Source organism: Filicampus tigris, chromosome 5 (genome assembly GCF_054856515.1).
Source record: "Filicampus tigris isolate MCC_2025a chromosome 5, RoL_Ftig_1.0, whole genome shotgun sequence".
Taxonomy (NCBI): Eukaryota; Metazoa; Chordata; class Actinopteri; order Syngnathiformes; family Syngnathidae; genus Filicampus; species Filicampus tigris.
Genome location: NC_141221.1, coordinates 704,818 through 722,738, shown reverse-complemented (window position 1 = coordinate 722,738; position 17,921 = coordinate 704,818). Strand labels below are relative to the sequence as shown.

The following is a 17,921-nucleotide window of genomic DNA, read 5'->3' as shown; positions in this document are numbered from 1 at the left end:
CCTATTTTATGAAAAATGTGATGTGTCTCTGTTATAATAATAAAAAGTTACTCAAGCTTTTAGCGTGCTATATATATATATATAAGAATTTTTAAATCCAGTCATCCATTTGCGTCCTTTCATCCAGCGTTGGCAGGGAAGCGCATAAATGTGTATTTGATGTACGGTAATGATTTGTTTTTTTTAACCCGGAACCTGTATTTTATCAATCAGTGTCTCTTGACGGCTACTTAATAGTAAAAGACTCCATTTTTAATTCGACTCCACTATACGGATAACTTCGTATTTGATTAACTTTCTATAACTTTGTATTCGCCATAAGAGCGACGACGACAGGAAAGAACGTTTCCTCTAGCCTTGTCCCTAGTCGGACTCATTCTAGTGAAGGACTGGCAGTTTGTTTTGGCCCCGTCACTTCGCACGGGAGATGTTCCCGTCGTTTTTGACGCATTAACACAAAATGTCGCCTGTCTATTCCTGATATTTTGCACGCTATGGCCGAGGACGAGCTCGCTGCGTTCAGGGACCGTTGGAAACGTGAGCTGTGGAGACCGAAAGAGGAGCGGCGGCGGCTCGTTCCCGCTCCGTCCTCCAGTGGCGACGGTCACGAAAACCAAGACGCCAGTGGAGGGCAACGCAAGCTCGAACCCGAGAGGGCTGGCGGCGTGGAGGAACCCGGCTACGTATCCATCGCCAGGGGCTTGCTGGGCGGCAGGACGAGCCCGCTTTTGGACAGACTCGCCGAGGAGAGGAGCAAGAGGAAGAAGAAGTACCAGGAGGAGACCGCCGCCTGCAGGGAGTCTCTGAAGCATCCGCAGAAAAAAGTCCAGAAAGTCGAGCAGCTGGTGGATCAGCTCATTGTGGACCTGGTATGAAAGCACTCGGAAACCATCTCCTCAATACCGACACGAGCTAACTACACCGTTTATTTTTTGGGTGCCTTTTAATGCAGAACGAGGCCAACGACATCCCCTTCTTTGACACGGACTTGCCCTATGAGTTAGCCCTGAAGATATTCCAATATCTCAACCGCACTGAGCTCGGCAGATGTGCACAGGTGAGTGACTGCAGACTAACAGCCGTTCGTCCGTCCGTCCAACGTTTGCTGGTCGGTAGGGATGCACGATTATGGCCAAAATGGTCGTCGCGGTTGTTTTCATCAATATTGTCATCACCATTATCATCACAGTTGAATAAGCTTCTGTTCAACAAACAAGACGTAGTTTTCAGCGCAAAATGAATCTCTTCAAACTCTGAGAGCAGCAATGATAAGGAAAAATGAGATCAAATTTACACAAGAATCGCACATTTTCAAAGGGCTAACTCAATCAACATGCTTATTAGAGAGAACCATCACCAAGTGCAGGCAGCGGATGTTGATCCCTTTTGAGGCACACGCGCCTCACTACGATGCTCCTTATCACAAGTGTTGACTTGATTCTCTCGCCAGGGCGCTGAATGCTCCTTATATTGGCAGTCCTCAAGCCTTAGCCATGCATTCGCCCTGACTGGTAGAGAAAGTCCTTGAGTAGACATGCAGCAGAGCCTGACCATCAGACTAATTGAACCAGGGCAACCCAAATTGTCATCGCGATTAACATTCATTTCATTGTCCAGCCTCACAGGTAGGGGGGGGGGGGGGGGGGCGAGGGCGGCTAAAAATATCCATTGAAGGTGGAGTTTGCATTTTCCAAAGAAAAATTGAAAAAGAAGAAAAAAAATTCAATTGATATGGATATCGACCAAGATGAAATACTTCGTGTCGTGATCGAATTTTCCGTCATCTCGCCCAGCACCGGTCGGACTCTGTTACTAAGTCCATCAAAAGCCAAAGGCGGCACGGCACGTGTGGCTGTTTTTCTGCCGGCAGGTGAGCAAGGCGTGGCGAGCGCTGGCCGAGGACGGCGTGCTGTGGTTCAGGCTGTGCGTGGCGGAGGGCCACGGCCGCGGCGCCGCCGTGTCCGACTCGCCCTGCTGGAAGGCGGCGCTGCGAGACCGCCGCGACGCGGCCGCCGCCGTGCGCGCCAACTGGAAGGTGAGCCGCCCGCCGCACTTTTTTCAACCTGACGTCACGCGGCAAACGCTCCCGCCAGTCGCAGACGGCACCGATAGCGAACAAAGCCGTTCCTTGTGGTTTGAGAAAACCTTCCTAGTTTGAATGGGTGAAGCGTTGCGTTAAATGATGTCGTTTTGGGATGTATTTATTTTTGGGGTGTTTTTTGTCGCGGTTTGTTCACGACTTTGCTGCACTGCACGCGCAGAATCGCGTGGGCTGCATCAGTCAGCTGCAGTTCGAGCCGGGAAAGGTGCTGTGCGACGTCAGCTCCTGCGACAACTACGTCCTGGCAGGGTGAGCATCACGCATCATCCCACTTTATAATCCACAGAAAAGCGGGATATTTCCACAAGATTACATTTAAACATGCGGTAGTAAGAAACAACGGCCTTTTTCGCAAATGAAAAAGACTGTTTGATTCAAATAAAACTCAAAGAAGTTGTCTTTTTTTCTTCCAAAATACATTCTTGACAGCCCCGGTTAAGATGTGTCCTTTACCCTCTGATAAAATCGTTCTTTTTTCCTAAATAGAATAGGACCAACATTTCAAAAAAAGGCAATCCAACCTTTAATTCAAGTGCACGTATGTATGTGTGGAAAAAGTCCCTCCATAAGAAATCACTCTTTTTCATCCATTTCTGTGTGCCACAAGTGTGAGCAGGCCTGATGTGAATACAAGACAGCACCTGATCTTCTCCTAGAATGTTTCCCAATGTCTCGAAATCATCCGGCCGCAGGCCTCGATAACAACATGGCGTGTCACGCGCGGTCCGTCAGGTACTCGTCGGGGGACGTCAGGCTGTGGGACACGTTGCACTGGGACGTGCCGTCGTCCCACCTCAAGTCCAACTGGCTGTCGGCGCTCTCCGAGCCCAGGCCGCCCGTCGCTCTCGTGCGGGTCGCCGGCGACGTGGCGGCGGCCGCCTACCGCGACGGTACGCTAAGCAGACGCAACTTCCTCGGCTGTAAATAAAGAATGAGCTGCTTTCTTCTTCTTCTTCTTCTTCTTCTTTTTTTTTGCTCTTCTTCTTCTTCCCTTACAACTTTACTTTTAGTCTCCCAACATGATTCTGGCAAATACTCTTGTGGATTTTGAAAACGTACACAATCCCCAAATATTTGAGGTTTTTAAATATAAAACGGTTATTGCAATTTCATTTTTTTAACAATAAATAAACAATGTTACAGATTTTTTCTTCTCTATTAAAAACCAGGGGTGGGCACTTGACGATATTTTGCTGGTCCGTCAGCGGCCTGGGAACCTGTTTGTCATTTGTTCAAGCCGTAACACCCTAGAATAAGAATCAGAATAAGAAGGCCTTTATTGATCCCACAGCGGGTATTATTATTATTATTATTGTTATTGTTGTTGTTGTTATTATTATTATTATTATTATTATTATTATTATTATTATTAGAATAGTCCCAGTCTGTTGAACTGGTGGCTGTTGTAACTGCGCCTAAAAGTTTTAATTTGAACTTTAAAACGGCTGACTTACCTTAACCAGAATACAGCTCCGAATTGTGGCCAAGGCTGAATAAAATCCCATCCCAGTAGCGCACTCCAACGTTTTTTTTTGTGTTTTTTTTCTTCTCTACTGCTTCTGCTCGGTTCGTGGCCGGATTCCAGCTCTTTGGTGCATACTGCCACCTACGGTCAGAGGTGGAAATAGAAATGTAGAACTTGAAGTAGAAATGTTGTGTATGGATACTTTAGTGGAGTGCCGGTCATTATTTTTCAGCCAACTTTGTACTCCTTACATTTTCACCGAAATATCCTTTCCTTTCTACTCCTTCCACACGCCAAAAAAGCCTGGTTCCGATTTCATTTTGGATTGCGTCGATTCCAGTTGATGATTGTTGCAGGTTGCGTGGACGTGTGGAGCACGCGGACGGGCGGCGAGCCCATTTACCACCACCGCCAGACGGAGGGGAGCCACCGCGCCTTGGCCCTGAGCCCGGACGGCTGCGTCCTGGCTTCCGCCGTCCACTCGGACGTCCGACTGGACGGCACCGACGACCGCGGCGCGTGGAGGACGCTCGCCCGGACCCGCCTCCCCAAGCCCGTCTGTCATCTGGACGAACACACAGCTGCGCCCCAAAAACATTTTGTCACCCACGTTTGAGTGAAGTTTGATGCGAGCGTTTCCTGTCTTTCAGGTTCACAGTGTGGTGTTGGCGCGTGGCGGCCGGGGGCGGCGCGCGCTGACCGCGGTGGCGGCCGGGGAGTCGGTCTACCTGCTGGATGACGAGGAAGAGGCCAGGACGCTGCACTCGGTGTACGGGCACCCCGTCACCTGCCTGGAAGCCTCCGAGCGGCACGTTGCGTTCGGGGTCAAGCGCGGCGGCTGGGCCATGCACGACGCAGGCAACAAGGTGAGCGGGGATGGGCGGGGTTTGGAAGATGCTCGTGAGATGGCGGCAAAGCGCTTCCAAACCAGTGCGCGGTCAAGCGTCCGCACCACGGATCGCAAAAGTCGCCCATTTTGAGTCACGGATCGGATGGTTTTTTGGATCGGCGAAAGAAAAAAAGACAAATACAAGTCATTCATTTTCTAAAAGGCTTTTGCCCAGAAACAAAAAAATCAACTCCTGTCTAATGTGGCCGTTTAAAGGGGAAGTCAACGCAAGCATTTTTTTTCAAGTGAAACAAGGCATTCTGATCAAGATTGCGTTTGTGGAATATGAGTTAAGTAGCAAATTTTGTCACTTCTGTGGACCGAAAATGACATCACAACCGCTCACAACGACCGATCACGGCTGACCCGTTTTCTGAATCTGAGCCGTGATCGGTGGTTGTGAGCGGTTGTGATGTCATTTTCAGCGGACAGAAGACAAAACGGCCGCCCTGGCAGATGGCTAAACACGAGCGCATTTTGCTGCTTAACTTGTATTCCACAAACGCAAAATGAATCGATTGCCGTGTTTCAACGAGTGGGCCTGCTGGGAACATATTCTTGAGGAAAATATGTTTGGGTTGACTCCCCCCCCTTTAAGACCGCGACATCACACATAAAAACAAATACGTTTGCGGGGACGTTTTGTTTTTGTAGTTAACCTCATCAAAATACAGTGAAACGGGAAACGTTTGCGTTATTCTAGGACATCGTTTCGCAGTATTCGCAGTAGTGAAAAAGCCTCCTGGCGTTCATCCGCGGATACCCGTTCGTGCGGCTGACCGCTTCGACCGAAAAGAGCGGAATATGCTGCCGCTTTCTGCTTTGATTCCGATGCAGGCATTTTTCAGAATCGCACTGCAAAAAAAGATCATCGGCACGCTAGTTTTGTGTGCTCTCCATTCTGTATCCGCGCTGACCCGTCAAGGCAGCTGACGATGTATATCGCCGTGCGCGGGTCCTTCTGATGCGGCCATCTCTCTTCTCTCTCTCTCTCTCTCTCTCTCTCTCTCTCTCTCTCTTCATATCTGGACAATCAGTGTGTGTGTGTGTGCGCGATGTGTTCTCAACGTGTCACCTCAGCGTTTGACCTCGTTAGCGCTCGACGTGTTCCAAACGTAAAGCGTCTCCGCGGGCCGCTGGCTCGTTGGGACTCCCGTCGCACCCTGGGGCCTCCTTACAAGCCAACCGACGCAAAGCGGCCGCCCCTCGGCGGACTGGGCCCAACGGGGCTCCCCAAGAGGCGCCTTTTACACCAGGTGCGCCTTGGGAGCTCACTTGACTTTTATTCAGGGGCCGGCGCGTAGCCGCGAGAGAGCGCCTTGGCCACCTGACTTGGTGGTGTTGTTTACATGTGAGGAGGCCTTAACCCCAGGGAGAGAACAGCAAAAGAAAAGAACGTGGACGAGAAAAAAAGAAGTTAACCTCGAAGAGAAAAAACAATGAGAGCGAAAGAAAAAGCAGAAATAAAGAGTGGAAGCAAAAGAAAAAACAAAAGCGTGAGGAAAAAGAAGTCAAGCCTTGACGGCACGGCTCCAGACTACCCCGAAGTAATCGGGATCCCCCGGGGAAGTAAAAAGAGAAAAATATCATTTAAAAAATGACAACCGTGATAATGATAATATATCTGAGCGTCGTCATGTTACCAGTGGCTTACTTTACTTACCTTCTGTGAAAACATCTTTTCACTTGAACTTTACTCAAATGTTCTCTTTTTTCATGTAATATTTTGACTTTATTCCTGCAAAGATGTCTTTTTTTCTCACAATAAGACTTTATTTTCCCCCCCAAATATTTTTTTCCCCTCCCACAATATAATATCAGCTTGCCTAAATCATGATGACATTCCGCTCATGAATAGCAAAAAATGACGACTTCAATGAAGTTTCATTTTGAGTCGTCTTTGTCTCGGCATAAATATTGAGACATTGTTTTTGTAGTGTTCTGACCCAAGTCTCAGACAATGTCAATTTTGTTTCTTCTCTTTCACAACATTCCTGTAGATTTGGGGGTATTTTTTTCCTACAATATCACAACTTTACTCCCATTTGTTTTTCTGCTAATATTTGAGAGGCGTCTTCAGATACTTTTCTCTTGGAATGACCTCCAGCCCCGCCCCTTATTAGTACAGAGATTAATCAGCAACAGCAGGCTGAGTCGAATTGACTCTTTCTTTTTTCTTTTTTCTGCTGCCATCGTTGTTTGTTCTCGGGCGCCATCATGTGCCTGCACGTGCGTGCGTGCGTCTGGAAGGAAAGACACTAGGTTGGCCCAAATCAGCAACACACTCACACTGGGCTGTGGCGGCTTCCTCTCAGGGCTTACCTCATTCCTCCTTTGTTCTCTCCTCTCTAGCGTTTCGACTTCTGTCCCGCATCCACCTGTCGTCTTTTTCACATTTGAATGATTTCATGCGAATTTGGCTTCCCTTTTGCCTGAGTGTGAGGATGCGGCGCTGCCGATTAGACACTTAGACGGACTTGCCATGATGACATCGTTGTGTGCAGGCGTTGTTTTCAGACACATTTGAATATTACAAACATGTCAAATAAACCAAAAACTAAATATATTTCAGAAATGACACAATAGAATATCGCAATTGTTTATCCTTTTACACCAGGAGTCTTAAGAGCAAAACTGGCAAGTTAGCACGAGAAGCTAATGTGGCAGTATACATCTTTTAACTCAAGCGGTTTTAACCCAAGTCCTTTGGTCACAAAAAGCTCTTAAAACGTCACAAAAGTTTTCCCTGTGTCCTTGTTCAGCTGAGAGTCATCGGAGCAAAACGAGCGCGTGTCTGTTAGCGTGACAAGCCGAGGTCGCAAGCTCATAGCAAAGCGGGAAAAATTCCAGCTAGCTAGCACCAGAAGCTAACGTAGCTGTCTGCATTTTCACTCTGACCAAAGCATCACAGCAGCCAGGTCAGATTTCAATCCAAACTGTTTGCATCCAAGCGTGCTAAACGCCGACGGCGCGCGTCCCGCCGCAGATCCACGTGTACAGCTTGGAGACGGGCAAGGCGGTGGCGTGTGTCGGCGACTCGCCGGGCGACTTCACCTGCGTTCACCTCGACGACGGCGGCGGCGGCGGCAAGGCGCCACACATGATAGTGTGCGGGAACAAAGACAGGAGGTGGGTCGCGCGCACGCCAACAAAAAACACACACCGAAGTGCGCACACGCTCAAAAACAAACATACCCATACCTAAAAAGTGAAGTTGAGTAAAACCACACAAACGGAAGCACACAACACACTCAACACAAAATCCACAGAACATGAAAGCACAAAAATCCGCCAAAACACACAAATGAACATGCACGAACGCACACAAAGGACGCAAACAAAACACACGGACGGGTCCGAATGTTCCCAATGGGGTGGTGTGTACATGAAGCCTTTTATTCCGACCAGGCGTTTCATCCGACTAAATGTGTCCACGTGAATGTAGCCGTTGTAATTGTTTGTTTGGCCTCCGCTTGAAAGACTGTTTCACAATCGTCAGCAGAAAATGGGCTCCATCTTTGCTAAGTTGTTTTCACCAATGCGGCCAGTGCAGCATCTGCTTTGTGACTTTGTCCTGCTTGGCTTGACAAGTTGTGTGCGTGCGTGCGTGTGTGTGTCAAAGAAAGAGTTCTTTGGCAAAGTGTCAAGTGCGTCCGCTGCAAAGATGTCGCCGGAGCGCAGATCAACGGCGGCGATTGTTGCGCCGATGGCAATGTAGCCGCGTTGGAAGGCGGTGACGCCTACGCGGCCGCATTCCGTTCGCGGCTTGAATGTCAGAGCTCCGTTGAGGCCGAGCGGTCGTGAAAAACCTGCGCACGGCTCCTTGGGTGGAGGAATTCAATCGTGTTTTTTTTTTTTTTCCCCCACTAAGGCTCTTGTGTTCGTTCAGCTAAGATTTTGAATCTCAACGGGGAGGCCCCTCTGACCAAAAAAGTACCGTAACAAGAAAAAGCCCATCCTTTTCACTTCTTTGCACACTGTGAGCTGCAGCTGTTGTGAAATGCGCGATATCAATACAATTGCATTGTATTGTCTTATGAAGTGAGATGTTATGTTCTCTTCTGCAATTGGGGAACATTTACTGCCGAGATGCTGAAATTCCCATCATTCGGGCAATTTCGAGTTCAAGGCGTTCTCCAAACGATAAGACGATTCTCAAAAATAATCGGCCCCGAGCCGATCACATCGTTGGAATTCGGGGTCGATCGCGTCATTTTCAGCCGATCGGCATCAGTTGAAAAAGATCGGATTTTGACATTTTCTGCATTTCTACGGTCAAGAATAAAATATTGGAGTTATTTCCTTGATTTGAACCACTGCTAACTTGCAGCCAGCTAAAAAGATGAGACATCTTGGGATACCTTTGTTTAAGAGACCAAAATGAAGGTAATTGAGACAATCAAATGCAAAAAAAGGATTTTTTTTAGTTTGAAAATCAATTAGATGTCGATTCGTTTCTAAAGTATTGCACAACAGTCAAGTGTCTCGCCTGTAAGTGTTAAGAGACATCTTTTTTAGTTCATCGGTTGGTTAGTCGGCAATCCGCATTTTCTCCTGACAAATATTGGATTGAGGCCCTCAATTTGAACCTTTTCAATGCGGCCGTCGGTCGCATTTGTATTTGTCTGTTTGTATTCCAGGGTGCGCGTGTTGGACCTGCGCTCGGGCTCGTGCGTGTCGTCCTTGTACGCGCACCAGCTGGGCGTGACCTCGGTGCGCGCCGACGACTGGAAAGTGGTGAGCGGCGGCGGCGAGGGCCTGCTGTGCGTGTGGGAGATGAGGATGTGGAGCAAGCTGTGGGAGATGCACAACAGGTGAGCGCGCCCGGCCGGGAGACGGCGCCAAGAGCTCGCGACTGAGCCGGCTCGCGCTGCGCGCAGACATCCCGTGAGACACGTGCGCGTGGACAGCCGCACGCTGCTGACGGCCAACGTCCCCGACGACAAGGCGCCGCGGGGGGCCTGCATCACCGACGACGACCTCACGGCTCACCGCAGGTACGGCCGCAAGTTTTGACCTCCTGACCTCTCTGTGCGTCTGAAGCCTTTGCCCTTACTTTGCCGTCTTTGTATTTTTGCTTCCCTTTTCCCAAATATTTTTGGCCTACGATTTTTCCAAATAGTTAGCTTCAATGTTGTTTCGTTTATAGAGATTTCATTTTCCGTTCATATTTGTACATATTTCACGATCATTTGGTGGGATATTTTGGTGTCTTTTTTCCACATTTGTGTATATTCTTAATCTAATGTTTTGCTATTTTTGCTAGTTATGTATTGTCTACGTATTTTGTTTGTTTTATCCCTTGTGTTTCCTAATGTATTTTATGTTCATGTTTATTATATTTATTATTTTTGTGTTTTTCAGTTGATACACGGATTCACATATTCCCCGATTTTTTTTTTTTTTTTAATATGAAATATTTCTGGAGGGTTTCGAGGGGGTGTGGGGGGGTGGCGGTCCAGCATTAAGCCCCCATTTCCCCCAACCGATTTTCTTGCAAAACGGAATCCGAGTTTTTTGGAAGGGTTAGTTGGGTTTGTAAAAAATGAAACAGAAAAACATTTGAATGGGCGTAAATGATTTGCAGATTTCCGCTGCGGGCGGGCGGGCGGCCCGGCCGGCGCCTGTTCTCTGCGAATAACAGTGGATATATTTTTTCCTCTAATATCCGAACGTGTGTGTGGTTCCCTTCGTCCAGGCACCGAGGAGTCATCTGCCACTATGACTTCTCGGGCGGCGGCGGCGGCGACGACGGCGGGGGCGGCGTCCTCCCCATCTGCAGGTCCGATTACGCCCAATCTCACGGCTACAACTACAACATCTCGCTGGCCGTGCCCTACGACCGCCTCAGGTGAGCGCGGAAACTTGTCATGGGCCAATACATCAGCCACGCCGCGCTGGGGTGTGGCCTTCGTTAGATGTATATTTTCAAGTTTCAACCCCGACATCAAACGAATGGATGCATGTCCAACAAAAAGATGACAGATTTTTATCAAAAATTGTAAATAATTAGTTTTGTTTACGTTTTCGTTGTTTATATTCAAAAGAACAACCCCCAAAATATTTTGATATAAAAAAAAAAAAAAGATTAAAAAAAGGTTCATCGGGGAAAAAATGTTTTTGTTGTTTTTTTTTCTTATCTTAGTTTTTGTTTTTTGTCTTTTCATCCCAAAAAAGACCCCCCTCCCCCCAAAAAACTAATGCTGGAGATGAAGCCACACAATTGTGGAACCAAAATAAGTTCAAATGTGTTTTTAAAAGGATAATAATAATTCAAATGAGCATTTCATTGTCTTTATTTTTTATTAGTTATGACATGTTTATCTTTCTTTTTTGAATGAAAATCAAATTTGAGGTAAATGCTCAACCTTTTTGATCAAATATAAGATCCGATTTTTTTTGAATGCATCTGGTCCGTATTTTAAAAACATTTGATCATTTACAACAAAAAGAAGTTACAAAAAATAGAGAATTTGTTGCTCATTTGTAACTTTTATTTGTTTTAATTATTGCTTGCCATGCATACAGTATATTTCTTTTATAATGAAGATTTGTTTAAAAAAATGTCATTCCAGATTTTTTTTTGTGAAGGAAATAAAAGGTGAAATATTTCATAAAGATACATTTGGCTTGCATTTTTCAAAAGGATTTCTTTTTTGATTTCGCTCAAAAATCATTTACACAAAAATCTCAATTTGAGAATTGGTTGGAAAGCTGCCGTGCATTCAAGAAAAATGGATGATTATTATTGATTTTTACCAGTTGACACCTTTCGCTTCATAAACAGCTGAGTTCTGATTGAGGAAACGGAATTCTGTTTGAATTCTGTTGTCATGGGGTTCCGTTAAGAAAACGTTTGCTTAGCTCAGCATTTCCCATGATGCTTTGCTGCCAGCAGGTTTTTTTTCTTTGCTCTATTGAGTTCAACCAAACTCTTTGGGAACCGGAACCTGTACAATTACTGCATGGAACAACAAAAAAACAACGCATATTTATTGTGCACTTACACAGAGAAAAAGGTAGAGAACTTGCTCATTGGTTCTCATTTTATTAAAAGTGCTGGAAAACATGACACGATGATGCCATTCTCGATGAGTACGCTTCCAGTGCAAATTTGGAATTTTCTTTCCCGCAAAATATCAAAATGAAATTCGAGCTTTCTTTGCTCCTAAATGAGATTTTCAACCCGCAATTCAATTTTTAACCGAAAGAGGAGAAAAAGAGGCTCAGTCGGCCTGATTTTTAAAAATGTTTCATTGAACAAAACGAAACGAGCGTTTATGCCTACTGAAAATGAACACAAAGCTACGGGTGGAAAATGTTGCTTTGACGACCACCGCCGAGTCCGCCGAGTCCGAGAGCAATCTGCATCCCCGCGCGCGTCAGGAGGTGGTCAAGAGCTGGCTTTTCCGCAGCGCATGGTGGTGGTGTCCACGTCCAAAAAGCGGATGTGCATCCGGGACTCCATCTCCAGCCCCTTTAAGATCTGCCAGCCCAAAATGAAGACATCAATTGATTGACAAAAGAATAACGCTTACGAGCTGTCCCGATTTAATGGTCTCGTATGAGGCCTTTTTCAAATCGGGAGAATCAAAGAAAAAAGCTCGGCCGATTTTTGCCGATTACAACGTAAGGCATAGATGATGACGTTCGAATATACATTTCAAATATGAGCCAAAATGGGTCCGATTTTCCCCCCGCTTTGGCTCTCTGTTGTAGAGTGTCGCAGAAGACTGAAGGATAAAGTCATGTAAGACTGTCAAACGTTGGGCCTGGAAGCCATCGTTGGAAGGGAGCGCAAAAGACCTTCTTTGGCACCTATACGGTATATTGTTGAATGAGTGGGCCGACGAATCGCCGACGGGAATCGGATTGCGCCGGGCGCTCCCAAATACGTACCTGTTGGAAATGCTCAAAGGTGATGCCCTCGTAGAAGTCATCGGGCGCCTGAAAAGCGAGCGACAGACAAAGCCGAGGTTGAGAGCGGGCGGCCGGCCGGCGCGTCTTGCTCGCGACGACGTGCGCTTACCATGTGCGGCGCGTTGGTGCTGGCCACTTCCAACATGGCCGCGTCGGCGATGGCCTTGGCTGCCCGCTGCCCCACGGCGCCGCTTTTGGACAGCAGCTCCTCCACCGCCGGCGGCGGGGAAAAAAGAATAAGCGGAATAACTCCATTTGATCCCGAAGGACGACCGTATTGCGCTCGAGATTTGTGTCCGCCGTTTTGTGCCCGCGTCAGTCTTTGGAAAAGTCAAACATTGAACTTTATTTGAGTCAAATGACTAAATGCCTGTTGGTCGGTTTGGTTTTTTTCCAATTTTGGGGGGAATTCTTCGCATTCTTTCCATTTGATGGCATGATTTGAAGGTGGGCCGAAAGTCTCGGCGCGGCCCCCGAAAGGGTCGGCGGAGACGCCGGTCTTACCTTCCTGTACTCGGCCAGCGTGATGATTCCGTCGCTGTCCGTGTCGTGCATGTTGAACAAAACTGCAACAACGCAAGATGTTGTCATCGTCATGGTCACCGTCCGACCGTCCGACTCGGAAACGATCGAATCATTACATTTAAAGAAAACACGTGGGGATGCCTTGAAATAATTGCAAGAAAGGAAAAGGACTTAAATGCGTTAACATTCAAAGGATTCAATGAAAGATGCGCAAGTTCAAATAATGCTTCAAGAGCTTCAAATCCCCACGTGAAATCACAGAGTTCAACTCAAGAGCATTACTTTCAGCAAAGCGCAAGCGCGTACGTTGCTGTCCAAACGCCACTCACGCAGCCTTTCAAGCGCAAGTCAAGCCAAAGCTATTTTTTTTTCAACAATATGTTCTTCCCAGCAGGCCCACCGCTGGAAACGCGGCATTCGGATTCATTTTGCGTTTGCGGGATAGGAGTTAAGCGGCAAGATGCGCTCGCGTTTAGCCATCTCTGGAGCTCGCCGGCCTGCCGGGAAGAACGTATTGCGGAAAAGGAGCGTTTGGGCCGACGTCCGCCTGGAAGCCGCGCCGCCGCGGGCAATTTGGCGGGCTCCGACGTTTGCGTGCCATCCGGAGAGGAAAGGCTCACAGCGTAGCTTCTGCTTCCTGGCGGCCCGGCGCTCGTCCTCGCCGCTCTTGTGCGCGGGCGGCCGGAAGTGGCTCATGACCATCAGGAAGTGCTCCAGGCCGATCTCCTCCCAGGTGCCCACCTGGTCCTGCCGCTGGTTCCTGCCCGGTTGGACCACGGCGACAAGTCAACAAATGCCAAGCTTCCCGCCACAAAACTCACACGCGCGCGCGCGCGCCGACGGCTGGGGCGTCGATTCCGGCGGGCTTTTTAAATATCGAAAATATACATCAATCGACCGATGGCCCGACGCAAGACGCGCTTAGGCCCGCCCACTGATTTGAAGAACATTCCCTTCTGCATTGTGTGACCAACTGCCAAAATCCAAAATAAATGAAGGATTAAAAGGGAAAATAGAAATTAGGATTGAAAAAAGAAATGTTTAAAAAGGCAAATAAGAACAACAACAAAATATATATGATACAAGTACAAATAAATGCAAAAATAAAAGATTTAAAAATTCAAAATAAATGTGGAAATGTATAACTACAGTTCAAATATCAATTTATATTTTATTTTATTTGTTTAATTATATTTGTTTTTATTTTCACTTGTATTTATTTTTTATTTTGGCAGTTTTGGTCCTCCGTGTCATGGACGGACAATGAATCAAGTCAAAATTGCACAGTTTCTGCAGGCGAGAGGGGGTGCGGCAACTGTCGGGCGGGATTTGTTTGTCCCATCCAAATGGGATTTTGTTTTACCCCCAAATTAAAGTGGTTAAACGTGAAAACAAACTCGTAACTGTACAATTGGGCTTTTTTGTCTTTTTGAAGATGAGAGGCGGCGCACCGACCGCTTCCGTTTTGTACATTTGAAAAATGTACAAATTCGACTTGTTGACAAAATAACCAAGATGACACTTTTTTGTTTGTTTGTTTTGCCGCCGAAACAAATGAAATCCATTTTTGCGCATCTCCTCCCCCGACGTCTTGCGAGTGTCCTCGGCTCCGGGCCAAACTGTTTTGACGGGCTTTTTTCACGGCGCAGCTTGGAAGGGAATGTTTTGCGCTCAATGCGTGGAAAAGGGCAAGCCGCCAGTGTTGCGCTTCGCTGCTGGACTTGCCATGTTTCCACTTCAAAATGGAGTACGGGATCAAAAGTCATGATTGTGATCAAGTCATTTTTAGAAAGAATTGATCAAAACGAGTGAAAACCAAAAATATCCGGCCATGAAAAGTGCAACAGCATGCAGTAAGATTTATAACGAACATGCTGATGCCATGCCATGCCATGCCATGCCATGCCATGCCATGCCATGCCATGCCGACGCCGCTGCAATATTTGCTGACCTTTTGTCAAAGAAGGCATCGATGATTTGCTTCTTGATGGGATTGTTGGCCAGTGCTGGAACGCTCTCCAAATTTGCTCTGCTGCAGTGCGACAACACACGCGCACACACAGAGGTCCATTTCTGTTTTGATGTGACCCTTTCCCACATTTCAAGCAGAATCTCTCACAATGGGCAAAAGTCAAGAAGCCTTGGCAGAGGTCTGCGCTAAAGTGAAGTGAACTTTTTTTCCATTTATTTATTTTCTTTAATAGGCAGGCTGTGTATTGATTTGCGAAGAGCAAGAGGAACGCATTGCGACATTTACAACAAGGAGCTTGTTGCTTGACGTTTTGGAAGAATTAAGAAGGATTTTGTGCCCCAAAAATGAATGCAATCTACTTTGATTGAATTATATACAAAGTCAAAGAAAAAAAGCACAACGGTCGCAAGTTTAGTCTTGATCGCTCGTTGCTGCGATGTTTGAGCGTGCAAGTTTTGCGCAACTTGTACTGAGTTGCGAATTGCAGAACATAAAAAAAACGGAAAAAGTCAACAACAGCGAAAAACACCAAAACGTGTTGCTACACGAATTCTCGCTGAACTTTTTTTACCCCCCAAACTGCGATTGATTTGCCAATTGTACAACTTCAAACACGCAAAAAGCCAAAGAAAAAGTACAACCGTTAATCCTTTGGATTTCTGAATTATACAAACTAAGCAGAAAACAAAAACGTTAATCCCTTGATACTCGCCCAACTGAGCTCACATGCAATGTCTGCACGTTTTGGATGACTTTTGAGGTGGTTTTTTGGGGGGGGGGAAAAAAATTGTGGTTACGTTCCAAATTGTACAACAAAAAAGCACACCAAAAAAAACAAAGCAAAGAAATGCGTGTTAACAAACACATTTCAACGTTTCATGCGGCTTTCAAGCCGTTATTTTACTCACTTGACCTAAAATTGAGGTCGAATTGACCTACAAAAAAAAGGCCCAAAAAGCCAAAGAAAAAAAACAAACAAATGACCACTTCCACTTTAAGGCAATATCACGCTTTACATTTTATCTGACAAAATATGCGCACTTTGTTCAACCTTAGTTCACCCGCAATGCATCGTTTCGCCAAGCTAGTGGTGAGTTCGCCATACTGGGCTACCTTTTCAAAATAAAACTCATTTTCAAAATAAGACTCAGGTTGACTTATTACCTTATCGTCTCCTTGTTTCCGCTGAGCTGGTAGAATCTTTTGTGGAGATTTTTGATCTGTTCTGTGGAAACTTCAATATGCGCGCGCGCGCGCACACACACACACACACACACACACACACACACAAGTGGGTCACAAAATGAGAAATCAATTGCAGAATTGGCCATTTAAAAAAAAAAAAAAGCAGATAAGGACCAAGCGATGAGGAAGTGACACACAAAAAAGTTCAAAGTCTAAAACTGCACAAATACTGCCGCACAATCAGTAGCATTTCCCTACGCGAATGTATTAGAGGAGAAAAAAATGCTGCACTATGAATTTGATCTCAATGTAAAAAAAAAAAAATCTATAAAGATACAAGTCAAGAAAATGCCGTATTTCATTAGTTGATTTCCTCATAATGAAGGAATATGTTGAATAGATTGACATAATTGCATACATCTATTTTTATATTATCTTACAACTATTTCAGTGAAAACAGAATAGAAAGTATTCATTAAAATCTGTTTTGGGGTTTTTTGCCAATAAATGGACCAAAATATTATTTGCTTGCATATCGTGTGTATTTAAATGGTCAACCTAGAAAACGTGTGTTATTCATTTTTCAGTGTAAAATATTCCAAATGAAATCTGTCTTTATAAAACAATAGTTAGCGATGTTAATTGACTACAAATATTTGAAAATTGTACATGTTTAGTGTTTCAATGGAAAGAAGTAGGCTCCTTAAAAGTTCATATCTGTGTTTTGATTGAAAAATGCATCAAGTAATGTCTTCAATTCTGTCAAATGAATGAGTGAAATTTGCCAAGTCCGTCTTGACGGAGACGAGCGTCCAATGAGCAAAATGTTGGGACCTGTCACCCGGGCCGGGCTCTTGCCTTACTTACATCCGCTCTTGTGCGCCAGCTCGTCGTAGTGCCGCTGCCGCTGGCGGTCGGGACGCGCCTGCCAGGATCCCATGTCCGCTCGTCTGCCGGCCGGCCCGCGACGACTGCCCGCCTGCCTGCCCGACCGCCCGCCCGCCTCCCTCCCGCCCTCACCAAGTCCGTCCCTCCCTTCCCTCCCTCCCTCCTTCGGGGTCCTAAGTCCATCCCTCCACGGAAGGAAAAGTCATTCAGTCTCCTTCCAAGGCAACGTCGGGTACGTGCGGAAGCGGGAGTCAACTGCTGCACTGCTGCACTGCTCCTTTTTATGGCCAGCGTTGCAATACAAAATGTTTTTGGGTGGCCTGCAAATGCCCCGTCCGCTCCAAAATGATTGTAAATAAAGACAAAAAGACTCGAAGCAGTTTGGACAGTTGGAATGTGTATCCAAACTTAGTTCGCTGTGTGCAGCTGGTCACTTTGATGATGAGCCAGGATGTTGGGCCTTCCTTCTTTTTTTCCCTTTTTCAACCTCCATTAGGATTGGATTCCATCGGTCGGGGACAACAGCCGTGGACCGGAGCCCGTAGCGTAGACGTTTGGCGAGTTTTGTCAAGCCGTGAGCTAGGGCTGTGCGATGGATCCAAATTCAATTACAATTACGCGTATTACACTCCACGACTACAAAATTGGCGTCATCGGAAAAAACGGTGATTAATATGCATTTCTATCCAACGCGATCTGTTTGTTTACACAAGGAAATCAAACGTGATATTGATACGTTTCAACCTTTTTGTTTTGAAATGTAATCATTCATTTTAGAAATGTTGTTTGGCCTAAAAGCACCTTTCATACTTATAGTGTTTCAAAGACATGTATTTGTCTTGATATTTGTTTTACGATGAAACATTTTCTTGTTTTGTACCAAAAGATAAATGATTGTTTGAATCATTGCGATTTCAATCATGACCAAAAGAATGGCAACTCTTCCTTTTTTTGCTTCTTTTAATTGTTTCCAATT

The 17,921-nt window shown here is 46.1% G+C and overlaps 2 protein-coding genes and 1 long non-coding RNA gene across 7 annotated transcripts; 1 reads left to right on the top strand and 2 right to left on the bottom strand.

Moving 5' to 3' along the window:
• fbxw8 (F-box and WD repeat domain containing 8) lies at positions 1 to 17,888 on the top strand. 4 transcript variants are annotated; one of them, XM_086031926.1, is made up of 12 exons: positions 1 to 869; positions 953 to 1,057; positions 1,871 to 2,035; positions 2,262 to 2,350; positions 2,834 to 2,991; positions 3,923 to 4,122; positions 4,217 to 4,432; positions 7,442 to 7,584; positions 9,096 to 9,269; positions 9,336 to 9,452; positions 10,154 to 10,306; positions 16,944 to 17,888. In XM_086031926.1, the coding sequence occupies exons 1-12, from the start codon at positions 495 to 497 to the stop codon at positions 16,951 to 16,953; spliced, it is 1,905 nt and encodes a 634-aa protein (XP_085888052.1). In that variant the 5' UTR covers positions 1 to 494; the 3' UTR covers positions 16,954 to 17,888. The 4 variants fall into 4 exon arrangements, 3 of the variants coding, with proteins under 3 accessions (XP_085888052.1, XP_085888053.1, XP_085888054.1); XR_015086966.1 differs by lacking the exon at positions 7,442 to 7,584; XM_086031927.1 differs by having other exon boundaries at positions 10,154 to 17,888.
• On the bottom strand, positions 2,640 to 4,504 carry LOC147146760 (uncharacterized). The gene is made up of 3 exons (XR_015086973.1): positions 3,818 to 4,504; positions 3,556 to 3,707; positions 2,640 to 3,348 (listed from the first exon to the last, which is right to left on the bottom strand). It is a non-coding gene; the product is annotated as an uncharacterized LOC147146760 (long non-coding RNA).
• On the bottom strand, positions 11,484 to 17,090 carry tesca (tescalcin a). Of its 2 annotated transcripts, none has more exons than XM_086031979.1 (8): positions 16,925 to 17,090; positions 16,037 to 16,106; positions 14,852 to 14,932; positions 13,521 to 13,660; positions 12,880 to 12,941; positions 12,485 to 12,695; positions 12,355 to 12,402; positions 11,484 to 11,941 (listed from the first exon to the last, which is right to left on the bottom strand). In XM_086031979.1, the coding sequence occupies exons 1-7, from the start codon at positions 16,995 to 16,997 to the stop codon at positions 12,392 to 12,394; spliced, it is 648 nt and encodes a 215-aa protein (XP_085888105.1). In that variant the 5' UTR covers positions 16,998 to 17,090; the 3' UTR covers positions 11,484 to 11,941; positions 12,355 to 12,391. The 2 variants fall into 2 exon arrangements, with proteins under 2 accessions (XP_085888105.1, XP_085888104.1); XM_086031978.1 differs by having other exon boundaries at positions 12,485 to 12,593; positions 12,881 to 12,941.
• Positions 17,889 to 17,921: the final 33 nt, after the last annotated feature.

Bases quoted from the DNA above. Each gene is read 5' to 3' on its own strand.
- fbxw8 (XM_086031926.1), top strand. From the start codon at position 495: ATGGCCGAGGACGAGCTCGCTGCGTTCAGGGACCGTTGGAAACGTGAG. The intron at 2,036-2,261 runs GTGAGCCGCCCG...CTGCACGCGCAG, and splicing joins CCGTGCGCGCCAACTGGAAG to AATCGCGTGGGCTGCATCAG. The intron at 9,453-10,153 runs GTACGGCCGCAA...CCCTTCGTCCAG, and splicing joins GACCTCACGGCTCACCGCAG to GCACCGAGGAGTCATCTGCC.
- tesca (XM_086031978.1), bottom strand. From the start codon at position 16,997: ATGGGATCCTGGCAGGCGCGTCCCGACCGCCAGCGGCAGCGGCACTAC. The intron at 12,594-12,880 runs GGTAAGACCGGC...TTCCCCGCCGCC, and splicing joins ACGCTGGCCGAGTACAGGAA to GGCGGTGGAGGAGCTGCTGT. The intron at 12,403-12,484 runs GTAAGCGCACGT...CTCGCTTTTCAG, and splicing joins GCACCAACGCGCCGCACATG to GCGCCCGATGACTTCTACGA.